General features: G+C 41.8%; 1 protein-coding gene across 9 annotated transcripts in view; it reads right to left on the reverse strand.

Annotated features, from left to right (window-relative positions):
• The window catches only part of LOC146965055 (dedicator of cytokinesis protein 9), an 82,674-nt gene extending 65,108 nt beyond the window's left edge, over positions 1–17,566 (reverse strand). For all 9 annotated transcript variants that reach the window (XM_085766451.1, XM_085766449.1, XM_085766445.1 and 6 more), the window contains exon 1: positions 17,055–17,566. In XM_085766451.1, the coding sequence (XP_085622577.1) occupies positions 17,055–17,171 (117 nt within the window). In that variant the 5' untranslated portion in view covers positions 17,172–17,566. The remainder of the gene's footprint in view (positions 1–17,054) is intronic.
• Between the last annotated feature and the right edge of the window lie 529 nt (positions 17,567–18,095).

Consider the following 18,095-nt stretch of genomic DNA (forward strand, 5'->3'; position numbering starts at 1 on the left):
AAAATAACACCACTTGTACTAATCCAGCCATTTCAAACTGTTAACAGCAAGTGGTGGGTGGCGCCAAATTAAAAACATCAAAGCCAGCACATGTGGATGCAAAAGGGTCAACTTGAGGTTCACACCAAGCGGTGGACAAACAATAAAAGCCAGAAATGTCCCCGCACAGCTTAGAGGAGTAGAGGGGAGTTCAGGAGGAGCTGGCATCTCATCTGAGGAGCCTCGCTAGGATGAAGGTCAAGTCTGCAGCTGGTCATGTTTCCATGCCCGGTGTCTCCTGTGGGACACTGTAGGGAGAAGAATTTGTATTGTGTGTGTCTGTGTGTACGTATGTGGGTGTGTTGGTGTAGAGAGAAGCCACAGTGTGGTGCACCAGAGTGACATCACCCACACATCCAGCATTGCCGGGCCGATAAACCAGGCTGGCTCCCGGCTGGAGCTCTCTAGGGACTCAAAAAGGAAGTGGCTGTTTCCTGCTGATGTGTGTGTGTGTGTGTGTGTGTGTGTGTGTGTAAACCTTGTCATAACAAAAGCTGCAGCTCGCTGCCCACTTTCCTTTAAATTCAATCAAAACGATGGGGAGCTTTGTGGGCATTTGTCAGAGTAATGCTGACCTCCTAAATTCACCAGCACAAATGGAAGAACTGGAATTTTACTGTTGGAGCACAAAAACAGGCGCTCTATTAACCCTTGAGCGGTTTTTGAAAATGTTAAGTGCTCTATTTCCTGTAGAGTAAAAATTTGAAGCTGTTTCTCAAGTGTTTTTGTGTGAGAGAAAAACTTCTTTGGGGACTGCTCTACACTTACACATGTGGGTGGGCTTCATAGGCCTGGAATCTCAATAAGCCAAGACGCTGAGTTTACATTATAGGCCCATAATACTTGACATAACACAACAAAGTGGAGTTAGATCATTGTCTGAATACTTAGAGAACTGCATAGATTAAACTTTAGCCTCTCTTTGACCTGGAGCTGACACCCAGGTTATCCTGTCCATCTTAAAATGGCACAAAACAAATACAACAGGGGCCACATCCTCTTTCCTTTTCTTGGTATTTTGGGATGGTTTATTTATCCCAGGAGAAGAAAACGACCCATTTTCCTGAGGGGTACTGCTTCCTCGACTTTGTTGTGGCACAGAGTAAGTATATGCTGCATTGAGGACGCACACACAAATTAAAAAGTATGCACACACCGCACACACCCAAACAGAGATGCACATATGCACACACGCCATGAGCTGTATCTGTATGCAGCTCTGTTACGTGCTGCAGCGAGTGAGGTTCCTGCAGTGGGGTCTGGGTTATCATTAATAGAGGACGCTGATCAAACACTGCCTTTTCCCTCAGCCTCTGCCGCAGCAGCTCCAGCAGAGATGGTCTGAAGCAGTGCCAAGAGGGCCTGCAGTCACCCCCCTCACCCCCGCCAACTGTGCTTTGGCTTCACTAGACATAAACATTAAGAAAAAATAAAATAAAAATCGCTAAAAATTGCTTACTTACTCAAACAAGCTGATGTTGATCTCACTGCATATTCACAATGACCTCTGCAGAATAAAATGCTGTTGCCTTGACTTCAGGTTTGTTTTTCTTGTGGAAAATAAATGATGAACTGCTGATTGCTGCACAACATGAAATAAAAGCAGCCACGGGGGAGCATTAAAAAAACAACAACTCGATTGTAGAAACAACTTTGTAATCAGTTTTCACCTGAAAGCAGACACCACACCCTTGTGTATCTTCACCCACCCACCCACACACACACACACACACACACACACACACACATGCAGAGAGCATTGTAAAGCTCTAAGGTAGGAAAACATCAGTGTATGAATGCTGTTACCACCACCTACAGGATGGCAAAGATACTACACTGATAAATGTTTTTTTTTCCTGATAAAGTGTGCGATAAATATGACATCATATTGAACAATAAAAATGATTGCATAATGATTTTTTATTTAATGCATAGTCACAAAACTGTCATTCATTGAACATACACAGTGATTATACTACTGCTGTGTGACACCACAGTCCACAGCGACAGTGGACAGTGCTCTGCTTCCTGCACTCATTGGCATAATGCAGCCATTGTTTTTCCCCCCAGTGTGTGTGTGTGTCATTTCCAGGAGCACAGTGAGGAAATAATCATTCCCGCCAGTGGAGTCACTACAGTGGAAGAAGAGGTGACCATATACAAACCGGACTTCACAGGAAGAGAGAGTCACTTAGCTGACAGTGTTTTCACAGCTCCAACACCTCATTTAAAATCACACACATTAGGCAGACCTGTTGGAGAACCAAAATCAGCACAGGCTTAGTGATAACACTGTGATTCACACAGTTATAACAATTTGTCACTGTTTTTATTCAGGACGAGGCAGGGAAACTACATTTTCAGGCGTCATGTTTTGGTCCAGGAGAAAAATGTCACCTCGATGACAAGCTGTCATCATCACGAACTGTGGAGACTATTGTCGGGGGGTGGGGGCTACATGACACTCAGCGGGTCAGTACACAGTGCCCAGGTGTAAAGGAGATTTCAGAGTGAGTGTGTCATCACGGCCAGGCTCTGACACGCAGCGAGGAAACTGAGAGATCCTGAAACAAGCCCGTACTGGCTTGACGTGAGGCCATCGCACGGAGGAATAGCTACACTCTGTGAGTCACCACTGCAGGTCCAGCAATGTTTCATTAGCTGTAAAGCAGCCACTGACTTGAATGCATAGTTTAGACCCAAACTGCCCATATTACTGAGGTTAAACTTTCTAAATGTAACATCATTGAGGGTTAAGATTCAGAGAATGAGAAAATTCTGACTGTTCAGTAGGCTAACTAATCAAATTGTGTATATCTCACATTGTTAGGTTTTTATCAAAATAAATAAGGATCGAGATGTGCTTTTCTTGTATTAACATAAGAGTATTTAGTTTGTAGTCTGAGATTTTCCTTCGTAGAAACATTAGTCACAGAGCTAAGCATTCAATTTTAAGAAAAAACAGAACCAGAATACCCAGCGACCTTTGCAAGACCCCAGAGATCTTTTAACAACATTTATCACTATTCTGAAAGATATTTCCAGACTCCTCTAAAAGTAGAAATAGATTTCATCTGTTGCAGGACAAAAAAACCTTTGTATATATATTTTTTTGAACCCCTTGTTATAATATTGTCGTATTATTTAATAACTAAATAAAACAAAGTGGAAAGTAATATTAATTTTCCAATATAACAGAAAAACAACCTTTGTACAGTATGCTTCCTGTGCTGCAACAGTCTGCCTGTACATCAGTCCTAGGACTCAATGATGAACTTTTGGGTCAAAGGTCAAGGTTGCCCTCACAAAACACAATTTTGGCATTGTGAGTGTAATATTTCTGTAACTCTTTAACAACATCTCTGTAACACCTTGAGGGAATTTATGCAGATTTAGGTAAATGTTCTCTTGGACTTGAGGACAAAGGTCAAGATCATGATGACCTCACAAAACCTGCTTTTGACCAAATTTTACCCTAACCCTAACACCTCAGGGGAATTCCTTCATATTTTCCACTCTTACTCAAAAAACTGATTAGACTTTGGTGGTCAAAGGTCAAGGTCATGGTGACCTAATAGATAAAAACTTTTACCATCTTTGTTTGGATGAGGAAGCAGAGTTGTGAGTTACCAAGTGGCTTTTTTTCTTTTAAGATGAGCAGTGGAGGAGATACTTTTCCTTTTGGTTAGAGGTTTTATCATATAGAAACACATTTGGAAATTTGTGAAATTGTGAACATTTTTGTGAAACTTCTTGGATTTTCTAAAAAATAGCCATGTATTTATGTATATTTGACGCTGGAGACATGACATTGCAAGAAACCCAAAAGCCTTTTAACAACAAAGTCCTCATCAGTCATTAACAGGCAGATGATACATTAAGTACAGCTTCTTAATGAAAACAGCTAATCATTAATCCAGGTGCATTGCTTTCATTTATAGCCTACTTATATCTATCAGACAGCTTTAACAAAAAAACAAAACAAAACAAATCTTGTCCGACAGATGAAGACAGTATGAAGATTTACTCAAATACGCCACAATGAAAGCCAGTTAGACTGAGCAGATTAAAGAGCAGCGACCTCACTTTCAAAAACACCATCAGTCACCACACAGGAGCACGATACTGTACGTCTGACTGCTGACTACAAAATGTGTAATAAGTGACAGGTCAGGTGAGCGTAGCAAGGAGGGATGGTACAAGTTATTGTTTTCTAATACAGGGCATTCTGGGAGGTAAACACTGGGGTGAAGTGAGAGGGGAGGATTAATCTGTATAGCCTTTATCCTGCAGATCAGTTTGAGATGGACTTTAATGTGAAAGTGGAACCAAAGACAAACAAGATAAGGACAAAAAACTAGAGCATCTAGAGCATGATAAAGCAGAAAACACAGGCAAATAGAAAGTAAAAGTTAAAACCTGTAACTAAAACAAATAACAGAGTATATTTTCTGGGTTGGTAACGACTTGTAGAAGCCATGTGTTGTAGGCGGTGGGGATAATTGGTTGGTGGTGGGGGGTGGGGGTTTGGAAACCTTTAAGGATCAGCTAATCTCAGTTGGCTCTTTGTTTGTAATCAGTGGAAATCCTCTTTAGCCTGCTTCAATGAGTGCTGCTGACAATCAAGGGAAACAGAAGATGGAAGAGGAGGTGAACGCATGTCCGTGCACCTGCACCACTTAAGTGGCAGCGTGGATTTATCTGTAATACTGTACCACACAGCTCCCAGGGGGACGCCACAAACAGCTGTTAGAAGAAGCTGTCACACATGGTGGTTACAACATGGTGGGCCAGGAGCCTGTTTGCATTGTGCAGATACAGAATTACAGATAACTTTTTCTATATCTTTATGTATTTAAGGTTTTTATTGTTTGTTTTGTACTTTTTTAAAATTCATTGTACGGTGTCCTTGAGTGCTAGAAAGGTGCCTAAACTAAATTATCATAATTAAAATCAGTCATTTGTAACTGTGTCCATGTGTCTCTCAATTATCTTCCAGACACAATAACATTATAGTAGAAAATGACATACACAAAATAAATGATTCATCCATCTTTCACCCTTGACTGGATACTGACACACAAACGTCAACTTAAATCATGATGTTCAAACTACTATGATGCATATCTGTGCCAATATGTAGTTTATGAACCTTACGTTGCATGTGTGCAGTAAGTCAGGGGAATGTAACTGTGCACAATACAGATTTGTACTAAACTTACACTGTATTTTCAGCACGAATTCATCCATGGAAATTAAAAAAAAAAGGTCTGCCATGAGATTGTTTTTGATCCAGGAGTGGCACACCGCCTTCTTCCTGTTGTAGCTACATTGGCTGGTGCTGCCTGAACCAACCAAGCCGTGCCTCAACATCCCCCCCTCCCTCTCTCTCAGAGGTCCCCACCCTTCCTGACAGAGGAAACACATGTTGTGGGATACATCCCTGTTTTAGAACAGCTTGACTGGGACAGTCAATATTGAACTGCAAACTGTGTCTCATGGCCCGTCTGTGTCTTGAAGCCACTTTTGGCAACAGCCAAGCCCCCCCCTCCTAAGTCTCTCATGTAGGAACACACACGGAGCAGCAGAACTCTCTCATGACAAAAAAAAGAGTCTTATTATTTGCTGCTGATCCCGTCTCTGTTGTTGGCAGTTTGCGAGATTTAACCTGCCTCATGGATCAGGCTAATGCCTCAAAGAGCAGAGTGGCTGCTATAGCAACTAAGATGGATTTGACATTTTTGTTAGTTTTAAGTGAGTCACTTGAGAGAAAAAAAAAAGAAAAGGGAAAAATGATTGATAGCTGCAAACTTAAACCAAATGCAATCCATCGATCCGAGTCCACAAGAGTACCTACTGTCAACATTTTTGAAAACAAGATTGAAAGAATTTCAAACAACCTAAATTTTCTCATATATTACGATGCATTGAAGTTATAACAGCTAATCAGATGTTTGTGGTGCACTCAGCACACACTGCTCTGTGAGTGGGGGATGGTGTTGATGTCCTTAAAAGACTGTGTGGAGGCACTAATAGGAGATTAAGTCAAGTCAGGGATACTGAGCTGTTTATCTGCACAGCGGTGTACATGGGGAAGAACAGGGATGCAATCCTGCATTGCTTCAAACCCTCACCACCACACAGGGTGCTTCATACGACATTGCACGTGGTTGAGTGTCAACAGTGCTGTGTGGGTGCTGCATCACTGTGTTTACCTCCATCACAAACAAGTGTGACTAGAAGGAGGACCTTCAGGCACACAGCCATGTTGCTGCTCCTCCATAAACACCATAGAGCTAACTTTATTTATCCATGCAGGGGAAAAAAACACAGCAGCAGCATAGTGCACACTCAGTGCAATCCTGCCTCCTCATGCTAAGTCCCTGCAAAACAAACAGGGAGCGAACAACAACAAAGCGTCAAGGAAAGCTCTGTCTCTACTGTATGCACAGGCTTAGACAGAAAAACCAAACACTGATTACCAGGGTCACATGATTTCCTACCGCACAAGACTTTCATTTATGTCTTCAGGCTATTGTCTAATGTTCCTCCGTCTCATTTTTCTGAATGTCAACTAATATAACAGCAGCCCAAGGAATTTGTTTTATTATTTTTTTTAATAAATACAGGCCCCAAATCTCAGTGAATTTGTCACTTTAAACAGAGCTCATTTGTTTACTGTGGGCTGAGAGTGCACAATGGGCTTGTTTTTGCTTCCAAAGAAAATAAAAAAAGGAGCTCAGTGTTTTATGTAAATGTTTCTTGAATGGGCAACCCCAGCGATTCATCAAAATTCACTTCACACTGGATAATTCGTCTAAGCTGTAAGTGTTTAAAATGTTTACTGTGACAAAAGCTGATTCATTTACTCAAGTGCTGTAGCTAAGTTTAATTTTGAGATACAGTACTTGCACTTTTTTTGAGTAATTCAATTTAATCCGACATCATACTTCCTCTACTCAAATATTGAATTACTGTATTTATCTGATCCTGGAGTTATTTGCAACTTTTCATGTTAAGATTTTATGTTGATACAAATGGTGTATCATAAATCTATAAAATATAGAATTTATTGATAAAATAAATAAAGTATAAGCCATTCGTATTGCCCCCCTGACCCAAAAAAAGTAAGTGTAGTTTCACATATGTATGAGTGGTTAGCAATTCCAGCAAACAACCCCACAGATTTTTTTGTGATGCTATAAAAAGAGACCCTTGGTTTGGGAACTGGACAACCTATAAAAGAAGATAAAAGCAGCTCTACTTTAACCTGCTACAACAGTAAAATGCTGCTTACACATTAGCCCCCAGTGAGGTAATAACAGCCCTGAATCAACATCTGTGTTAAAACAGAGCGCTGGCATGGTGGCCTGTTGTCTCATGCTGGCATGGTACTGTATCTAAAAATCGCACACATTATGCGGGTGTTATAGGGTTCAGTGTAAACAAGCAGAGGGGTTTTCCTCACAGCAATATAAAAGAATCTCAAATGATTGATGCATCAGCACTGCATTATCAAACTATTGATTAATATAATTATTATTATTTAGCAAAATAAGGACTTTGCTGATCATATTATGGTTTTAGCTAATTTGGATATTGAATCTATGACTTTTCTTTGATGTACTGTATTGGCACTTTTACTAAAGTGAAGGATCTGTTAACCTCTTCCACCACTACTCAGTTTAATGATTCACTTAGATCTGCCATTTCACCTGCCAAGCTTAGAGAAAGAAATCCAACAGGTGAGATGCAAACTCCTCAGATTGAGTCTTTGCTTGGTCCCACCCCCTGTAGGTTGCTTCTCTCCCCACCCCCCTCCCTCTTCTGTCTACTGTGTGTCAGAGTGAAGAATGCCAGCTATGCAGCCGGCCTGGTGAAAAGTCATTACAGACTATCCCCTCTGGCTGTGGCAGGTCCCATCCACACTCCAGCAAAGCCACAAGAAAGAGCGCTGAAAGCTGTAAAGATTTTAAACTCTGTTTAATGAAGCTAACAGCATGCATTGTGGGAAAGAGAGGAAACATCACAGGGAAGGCATCACATTAATTTCACATTAAGGTGCTGCTGACTTTTATCCATGTACAAATATTTCTCTGCTCCGGTGCCCTGGGTGGATTCAACACTGTGCCCTGAACTTTGAGGGAAATCCCGCAGGAACGATAACAATATCAATAGTAGCTTTCACTTTCATCTCTGCAGTCTGATAGCAGTAAGACTGAAGCGCAAAGCAGGAATGTTAAGTACTTCCCCACAGCAGCCCTTCGTCTTCAACACAGAGGAAATAAATTGTTAATAGTCATTCCTATTCCAGGGAAAAGCACACCCGGTATTTGCCTCTCCTTTACCTCACATCACACTTAAATCACCAACATTAAAATATGTCAGTTTTCAAGCTATTTACAGATTCTCCACAGAGGTTTTAACACTAAATCTCAATGGGAAGCAAGCTCTTGTATCGGCTAATTGTATGCTAATCCACCCCTCTGAGTTACACCACATCTGACAGCAGCTGATCCCGGTGTGATCTGCAGGAAGAGAGTGAATGGGAGGTCAGTGACTGCAGCGAAGCGAATTCAGAGGGGCCGGAGGGGGAGATACTGTGTTCAAAAGCAGATTACCCTACTGAGAATGAGCAGTTAGCCTGACACTAAACCCAGGTAGTTGAATCAGTCACACAGAGGAGTGACTGACAGAGAGCACATAAAAAACAAAGAAAGCCACAAGAGGCGCATATTTTCTCACTGGTTATATTCGCTAACTGATGTGCTTGATGACTGTGTAGCTGTTATAAAGTTGTTGATTTCTTTATTCCTTTTATTTCTTTTGTGGGATTTGGTCATAAACTGAGGTATTTAACAAATAGAAGATTTGACCTCATAGCTTATTTCTACAGCAAAAGTTGAAGGATTTATCCATTTAAAAGCAATTTAGGCGGTCCAAAAGTTTTTAGGACATTTCACTTAAAATCAAAAATATGAATGTTTTTCTGACGTCAAAGGAAAAGGCAGAGGATTACTGGCGTCATCAGGATTTATTCTCTGGGAACTTGTGTCTGCACAAAATGTCCAAACCATCTAAGAGTTGTTGAAATATTTCAGTCTGGACCAAACTGATGCACTGACAGAGCCACGCCATTAGCACGGCTAAAATAACACCCGAATAATACCTTATGTTTATCAAGGCTATCAAAGCTCAAAGGGTTCAAAACACAGGAGTGTAGCGTACAGTGCATCAAAGAATCAGGTCGACTCCACACTCATCAAGTAAAAGAGTGAACCTCCACTCAGAGGAGAGGGCAAATCCTATAATTGGCAGTGATTCAAAAACGGAGGAAAAGCCAGCCGTCGGGCGGAAAAAATAATGACAAGGTTACAATAGCCTACAGCGTACCCTCCAATCTTTTCTGTCATGGTAACAGTCGTATTCCCACAATTACAAGTTGATGGCCAGTTGCAGTGAAGGATAGGATACTTTTATAGACAAATTAAGGAGGCTAGCAGTAGCAGAGTGTATACACCTCACAAAAACACACACACAGGGACTTAAAAGGCAATGTGCTCGTCATTAGTCTGCTCTTTCTAGACATTTCTCAATCAGCCAACATGGATGCGTTACTCAGACTCCAGTCAAGAGAGCTTAATCCGATGAGCTTAATCTGTGGGTTGGTGCATGTACGTGCAGAGCAGCGAGTGATTTAGGCTTGACCAGCTTCACCTCATGGTTAATACTCTGGCTGGCCTTTTGCTAAACTAATGAATCAGTGGCGGCAGGCGGAGCAGTAGCCACCTACACTTGATATATTTCTCTCATTCACTTGCTCTGGTGTGGGCTGGGCCATGTAAAGACCTGTTTGTAATGGTGGCATTCATGTGACTGGCTGCAAAGCTTGAGGCTAATGGAAACTCAAGCCAGCCATCCCTACCAACTCTGCTATAGGGAAGGCTATAAAAACCTGACTGGAACTGTAGTTCTACTTTTGGTATTGCATGTACTGGACAAATTGAAATTTTGACGATAATGATGACATCAGATGTGATGAATCACCAAATCATGATTCTGAAGAGACCATGGATATGTACAACAAAGCCAAATTTTAAGTGGAAACATTCAATAGTTGTTGAGATATTTCAGTCTGGACCAATAACTGACATCTTCATCTGTATAAAAACTGGAGCACACAAAGACAAGGACTCTTTTCCAGCCTGATATGACATCCTGCATTAACATACCCAATATATTTTGTAATCCTTTGTATAATATGTAAACTGTGCGGTGTCTATTCTACTGCAGATCCTTATTGGATCAGAGATGATGATGCCAGAGCTGTTATCCGTTTACAGACGAAAGCAAACTAGATTAACCACATAATAATCAGAGGAAAAAGAGGCCAAAGGGGGTGGTGAGTCTTTAAGTCTTGCACAGCTGCACTTAGGTGTGTGCCCTGCTGACTCAAAAATAGAAACCTTAATGGCCTAGCGGATGGAAGCGAAGCAATACCCGACTTGATTGCTAAGCATTTGATAGTAATGTGCCGCAATCATAGCTCCATAGCAGGATGTATGCCTCAGCAGTGAGCTATGAAAGGAAGTTTGATTCAGAATGAATCTTCTGTACATGTTTCAACTTAGCCTTAACCTGTTAAAAGCATTGCTGGGAGGCTTCTGTCATAGAAACCACCCAGCTGCCCTGCTCTTTAACACCAATCTCCATTTGGACGGATGGGACAGCGCCAAAACTAAACAAACTGTCAGAGGCATGGGGAACGTTTTCCAGCCTTCATCAAAACAAACTTCACCTCAGCAACAAGCCATGACTGGACACAGTCTTGTCAGTTTTGTCCTGTGTCTCTGGGTATTTTATGCTGCATCTGGGGCAATAAAGAGAAACAATGGGATAGAAACACCTTTATCATTGTCTTATGTGTTACAACCACTGGAGGGAGGTCAAGTCCAAATGGATTTGGGAAATGTCGTGTATGTAGCGCTGCCATGCACTTGCACTGGACATGGCTCATCAACGGGCTTCTTCTGTTATGGTAACCTCCTCTTCCGTGTTCCAAAACAGGCCGACTCCATCAGGCCGAGCTCTAAAAGACAGAGTGGGCGGCTTAACAGCAAGCTCTGCCCAACACTTCTGTTCAACCCAAATACAGCCACAGGAAACCAGCTCTATCTAGGAAAAGACCGGCCTCTGCTCTCCCACAACAAGATGAAGGACAGGAAGTCATGGGTACTTCCTGTTTGGGCAGGATGGAAAAATTTTGGAGCTCTTAACTCACGGTGGCAGTGAGCTTACAGATGTGCAACAACTCCCGACACTCATCTATACTGCTACCGAAAGCATAGCTGCCGCGTCTGTGTAATGGAAATGCCACTATAAAAAGGAGACTGTTATGCAACAACCATGAGATCAGTACATACACATGGATCTTAGCGTGCAGCCACTGAATGAAAAAAAAATCAATCACTTAACATTGTACACAGATTTTTCGTGGGAGAAAAAGCAGTTAAATATTTCCTCATTCGCCACATCCGGCCAAGAAATTGTTAAATGGTCTCCTGATGTGACCACAAACCAATTATCTGGATTCAGTCTTGGCTCAATGCTCATATTTAGCACTTATTTTGACATGTGGTTAAAAAATATATGCTGGCACAATGATGTGTTTGTTAAAAAAAAAAAAAAGGTAAAAGAGAAAAGAGAAAAAAAACAGCAGTTGGGATAGTTGCCCCAAAGAGATAATCCATCTTCATGATATTTAATCAGTTTTCATTTGCACTGGAACAAAATCTGTCTGTCTGGCCCACTGGATCATTTGAGTTGGCTTGGCTATTGCAGTATTTATGTGCACTGACCAGGGTCGGTCAGGGGTGGATACAGGAAATTTTCAGTTTTTGACAGAGTGCTCCACGTTATCCTGACGTGCTCAGCTGAGGAATTCTCTCAGACTTCCCACTCTAACTGAAACAACCCTGAGTGGCAAATCTGGTTTAGATTATAAACACAACTGCCAAGAGTCATGCCCAAAACCCAAGCAGACAAATTTTATAGTGAGTTTGATGGGTGTGTTTATTTCTCACTTTTCTTGAAGCCCTCGCTCTCCACACAGGCCATGTGTCACTGCTTATGTCTGGGTCTTCAAGAGTTGAAATATTTCCACTTCAGTTACTGTAAACTGTAAACATTTAGTCACAATAGTGGAAGATTACTAAACTCTCTAACAGCTGACAGGTGTCTCGTCTCTCGCCAAATTAGCACATAGCACAATAACATGTAATCTGCATGTACCGTGCCAGGACTTCTCCCTTCTCCTGAAATTGGGTGTTGCTCAACATTAGGGATGCACATGATGATTATATCCTTTGGAAAATGTTACATTAAAAAGTGTAAAGTCTTTACTTGTATGAGCAATGAGACTGCTAAATTTACCACTTGCAAATAGGTCATGGTTAAGTCACGCCTCTTTTCTACGAATACTTATTGGGTTCATGGATGTATATATTAGATATTAGATTAGATATCCGAATTATGTTATACAACAAAGAAACATGGTTAGTTTTAAAATGAAACTAAGAGATTATTATTTTGCTCGCAATTTTGACCATTAGTAGCGTATTTGTAAATTGGATCCTGGTATTCTTGCTGTGTAGTGATTCAATGTAGGAGCGGGTAACATATGTTAAGTGTTTGTCTTGGATGTTTTGTTTTTGTATTGAGTATGTGTTTTCTGTATGTATTTTCTGTTTTATGTATTAATGTGTTGTGTGTTAATGGTTTGTATTTGTCATTTATTATGATGAAAAGACCCCAGGAAGAATAGCTGCTGCATGGCAAAAGCTAATGGGGATCTAAATAAACTAAACTAAACTAAAGATATGACATAATTGAAGAGTAAGTCACAATAAATCTAAAAAATATATGCATCATGATTGTGCATTACAGTTATGAGTCAAGTATGACTATGATTTCTTCGAAGCACTTAAGCTACCGCTGCTACGACAGTTGATTTTGTTGATAAGCAGCCAAACCACAATAAATAACATCCTGTTGTTTTTAGAACACCTGCATGCACCTGTCCTGTACACAAGTCAGTCTCCCCGCCCCTCCCTTTGAAAAGCTGTTAAACTTGTCATAGATATAAACTGTCCTAACAATGAGCCAAATTATAATTACAGTACAACCATTACATTTATTGGCAACATGCATCGATAAGTAAAAGTAAGTAGGTACATTTTTGTACCAAGTGGTACCACAGTTTTTGGCTCACCTACACTAATCCACAGCATAAGAGAGAGAGAGTCTTTCTTTTAATGGGTGCACTGGTTACTAGAGCAGCCTCATGTATTATTGACCCATTCGGAGAACTCATCTGCTCTCCCATCTCTACCCCCCTGGGTTTGTTCTCTTGGAGTAGCATTTACCATCACAGCAACAAAAGCAGTTTATGGACCCTTTCAGTGAGATAGCAACAGGCCTTGTAGTGAGACAGACAAATAGAGGAATACAGAGGGAGGTCAAGCAGCTTAGGCCTCACACAACACTGGCAGCCCTGTAATCTCCTGACCCACTCCATCCTGCAGCGTATAAGACATTCAGCTCAGCACACAAGACACAGCAGACTGGTTGTTTTACTGTCTTACCAGTACACATTGACTTGACTAATCTTTGTTCTATGAGGTGAATCTTGAAAACCACCCAACACATTTTTTTTTGCTGACTGGCATGACTCCCACATTCAGCTTCACTGCATGAGAGGACATGACTTACTGTAATCTCTGAAAACGATCAAAGCAGGAACATGTTCTGTCAAAACTCGTTGTTGACAAAAGTCCCGGCCGTGCTTACAATGAAAATACACAAAGACAAAGCACACACCCACCTGAGATAATCCTGGGATTCCCACATCTTGGGAAAAATTACAAACCCTTTTTTCTTAAAAAAAAAAAAAAGAAAAGAAAAAAGTAAAGAAAAGAAAAAAAAGCAGAAATAAAAAGCACACATATGCAGGTGTGGCTTATTAGATCAAGATGGCTAATGAAGGAAGCCGGCCCCATTTGTGCTGCTGACCTCAAAAAACGTTAACACTGTGTCTTCCATGCGGAGCAGCAGGAGCTCATTACAGGCAATGTTTGACTTGAGCAAACACAAACGTAAAACACAGCCCGTCACGTGGTGCAGGAAAGAGTCGCACAGGTAAAGAGCGGGAAAATGGATTAGAAGCCGAGTGTTGAAGTGAGTGACAAATGACCTCTGCTTGTTGATGTAGGAGCTAAAGTTAATTGGGTGCAAACACAAGACAGGAAATGCTGTACATCTGCCAAACAGATTAAGAAGCATCTAAATTGTCCATCAGCCATCTTCACAAACACAAAAAGACCCCCAAGAGGCCCAGACAATCTTGTCGAAGCAATTTAGTGAGCAAATGGGACTTTTCCCGCAAACTTTAATGCTTCACGACAAGGCTGAGCAGTGCCATGTGTTTACTCTTGTTGATTGTCATCCGTGTTGCTAACGCTTTAACGCAAACCACTTTCCCTCCCAGCCGCACAGTGAGTCAGCTGTCTATGTGCTGTCCATGGGCGGTTAAAGGCATCATTCCTACATAAAACAATAACATCCATCTGGTGTGCGGCTCTCTCAGGGTCAGGCACGTACTGTAGCAGCAACACCCAGGATCTGAGTGTGTCACCGTTATGTGGCAGGCGGTTAGAGGACTATTGATTACAATTACACAACTGCCCCCCCCAGGCTGCTTCATATACTGCTGTATAAACTAACTAAACATTTCCAACTGCTATTGATTTGTCATATACCCATCAGCTGATATATTAATGATAGTTACATATTGAGTTTGAACAGCTAAAAAAAGGCTCACAACAAAACACTTCACACAGCTGGAACTCCATGTAGAGTAAAGGTGGTGAGGCAGCGTCATCAACAGCCCAACAAATTCAAAGCTGATGACAGCCATCATGCAGCTAATAGTGTCCTCAGCATGCCTGAAGTATGGAGAAACAGAGGGATGGCTCAGCTCTCTCTGCTCTCCACTCCAACAATAAACAAAGAGGCTCTGGCCAGTGTGAGGCCTTCCTGAAAATGCATAGATGGCCTGGAGAGGAAGAAAAGCAGCACAGTGCACTTGACTTCGAAACACGACGGAGAAACGTCTGCACGACCAGTGGACACGTACGTACTCTAATATACTTAGTCATCTTAATTTATGTAATGTTTTTGAGTGCTTTAAAAGAAAGAACCATTTGTGCTTTAAGTTGAGACAACGTTATCGTAGGATGAGCGATGGTGGCTACAATCTTTCCTTTATGTCCCTGAAACAGTTCCCACTATTCCTGCTGTGGTATGTACATGTTTTATGGAGGAATTAATTATAAGCTGCGCGGACAGCGGTCTTGTGTGCAGACACATTCTTGTCCCACTGAGAAGCTACAGCAAACACTTGAACTCAACAACACGGCCATACGGTCGTCTCCACGGCTCACATATCCAGGGGCAGGGCCGGATGGTTGGCCAAGGGTGGCATGGGTCCAGAGGACAAGAACCAATCCATGATGAGAAGGGTTAACATTTCCTTTTGGAAAGTTAATGAGATGACATGATAAGCTCAGTAGTCACACAGAGGAACAAATAAATTGAGAAAGCTACACAGAAAATGACCACAGAGACAGAAAATGACCACAGAGACAGAAAATGACCACAAAGATGCAGAGACTGACTACAAAGATTCAACACAGCCACAAAGATATGAAAAACAATCACAATGTCAGGTTGGCTTGCTCCTATGTAGGTGTCATGGGAGGCTGTCGAGGGACCCATTACCTCACAAGCTGTCAATGACTGTAGGCAATCTGCAGCTAGAATTAAAGCTATTTACTACTATTATTTCATTTCAGTCCTTTGACTCCTCTCTGAAGTTTGTGCCAACAAGTTAACCAGCCAATGAACTGGTACAATCATGTTGACACGGACACAAAAAAGGGCCCAGACAAAGTATCTACAAGTTAGCTCAGTCCTCTAAAAGCATGTTGATTTCTCAACATGCATACTTATCCCCCTCCCTCAGGCGTCTCTGGCAGTGCACCAGAGTGAGAATGAATAAATAATACGAAGGTGTGGTTGGATGTCTGGGATCCTGACTCAGGATTCCATTTCCCTGACAGAGAGCCTGGATGGTGTCCGTTTCAGTTACCTAGCAACTTCTTCCTGGAAAACTGAAACAATCAAGACGGAGGACCACAACACCAAACACAGACTCGCGCACAACAAAAGGGCTCAACTACTTTTTTTTTACCCCCTCTCTGAACTGTGGAAAACTGATACTGAGGAGGTGTAGCCTACTGCAGGTCCTCGGTGCCCAGATGTTGTGAGGTGGGGGTCAAATTCGGCATTGCAATTCAGTATGTCACTCTCACTGGACACTTCACTGTGTCTGCAGCATGAAATTGAAGCCACGTGCTTTCCCTTGAAAGAAGAGGTATCATGTCACCTTTGACACCGATGCCTTCACTGACACCAGGGACAAAACACCTTAACCACGCACTGATTCCTCACAGCCTCTACAGGAAATGAGACACTGAATGAAAGTCAAGGTTTGGAAGAACTTTGTGGTGTTTTATCAAAACTTACTAAGTTCATTAGGTGTCCTGTGTGATCTACAGGACAAATTATGTGGTAGAAGCTTTTAGGCCACTGTACATTTGCAAAACCCCAACTTAAATATTACAAAACAAGCTGTCACACACTTATTCACTCCAAATCAATGTCTCTCACTCACTGCCACACACACAACAGCTCAGGGTCCCTCACTCATATACAGTAGTTTTCACTCTTAAAGCCCACATGTTCTCCCACCCAGCTAGAGTCAGCTGTTCCTTTGCCTTGAAAAGCAAGTCATTTCCACTCAGACGTTACCACTGATCATAGAGGCGTTAATGGGGAATAAGAAGAAGAGGAGGAGGAGGAGGAAGATGAGGAGGGAGGAGGAGGTGTGTACTTACAATCAGCACGGACGTCCTCACCACCTCTGAGACACTTTGCCTGAGTTCGGCGGCGGTCCCGGGTTTACCCAGCCCGCGCGTAAATTTCCTGGTCTCCGGATGCGCGAGAGTAGACATCTTTACGCACCTTTCGCATCCAATCCAAGTTTAAAATCAACCCGGTTTAAAGCAGATTCATCACCAGGTTTTTCTTTCTTCTTCTTTTTTCTTGTATCCCCTGTCTCTCCGAATACACTCAGTGCGCACCGCTACTCTGAAAAAGCTGGGTCATGTTGCGGTGAGGCTGTCGGTTCACTCCCACCTATCGGTCTCATACTTGTCGCTTTAAAAAAAAAAAGAGAAAGAAGTCAACGTGCGCCGCGTTACTCTGCCTTCCTCCTTACGATGTCTTGTTGTCATAATAGAGTATCCTCTTCAGAAGTGTCTCATTGGCCGTGCAGCGTCAGTCAGGAGGTGTATAATCTGGTTGTCTCCTCGCCGCACTCCGCCCCTTACCGGTTTAAAGGCCTGCCCACTCCAGGCTGCGTGTGTGTGTGTGTGTGTGTGTGTGTGTGTGTGTGTGTGCTGCTGGACTTTGGACAGAGAGCAATGCATACAATAAATAAAATAAAATAAAATTCCAACTCTCATATGGTGTTTTCAGAGTCCTCCTGTTTGTCTCTGACATTTGAATAAACTGCTTTTTAACTAACTCCATGGAAGAAAATAGTGATAGCAAAACTAAACTTTAGTGCTGTAGATTATGACTTGATGGAAAATGTTAAAATTAATTAGATTTGAAATGTTTGCATGATAATGATATGAGATCTTGTGAGGAGAAGAAGTGAAGATGGTGCATCATTCCAAAAATAATTGGAGCTCATTAGTTTAGATGTGGTGACAGAAACACACTAGTTTAATTGTTTAATATTTTTCATTCTTGTTTTCTGGGGTGAATATGACTTTCAAACTAATATGAGGCTAAGAAACAAATACAGGGATACACAGACAGTGTTGGTTGTTGATTATTCATCACTCTAATCAGATTCTGGGATGAGCACC

The sequence above is a fragment of the Trachurus japonicus genome, chromosome 21, assembly GCF_045865225.1.
Source record: "Trachurus japonicus isolate A0001 chromosome 21, Traja_1.0".
NCBI lineage: Eukaryota > Metazoa > Chordata > Actinopteri > Carangiformes > Carangidae > Trachurus > Trachurus japonicus.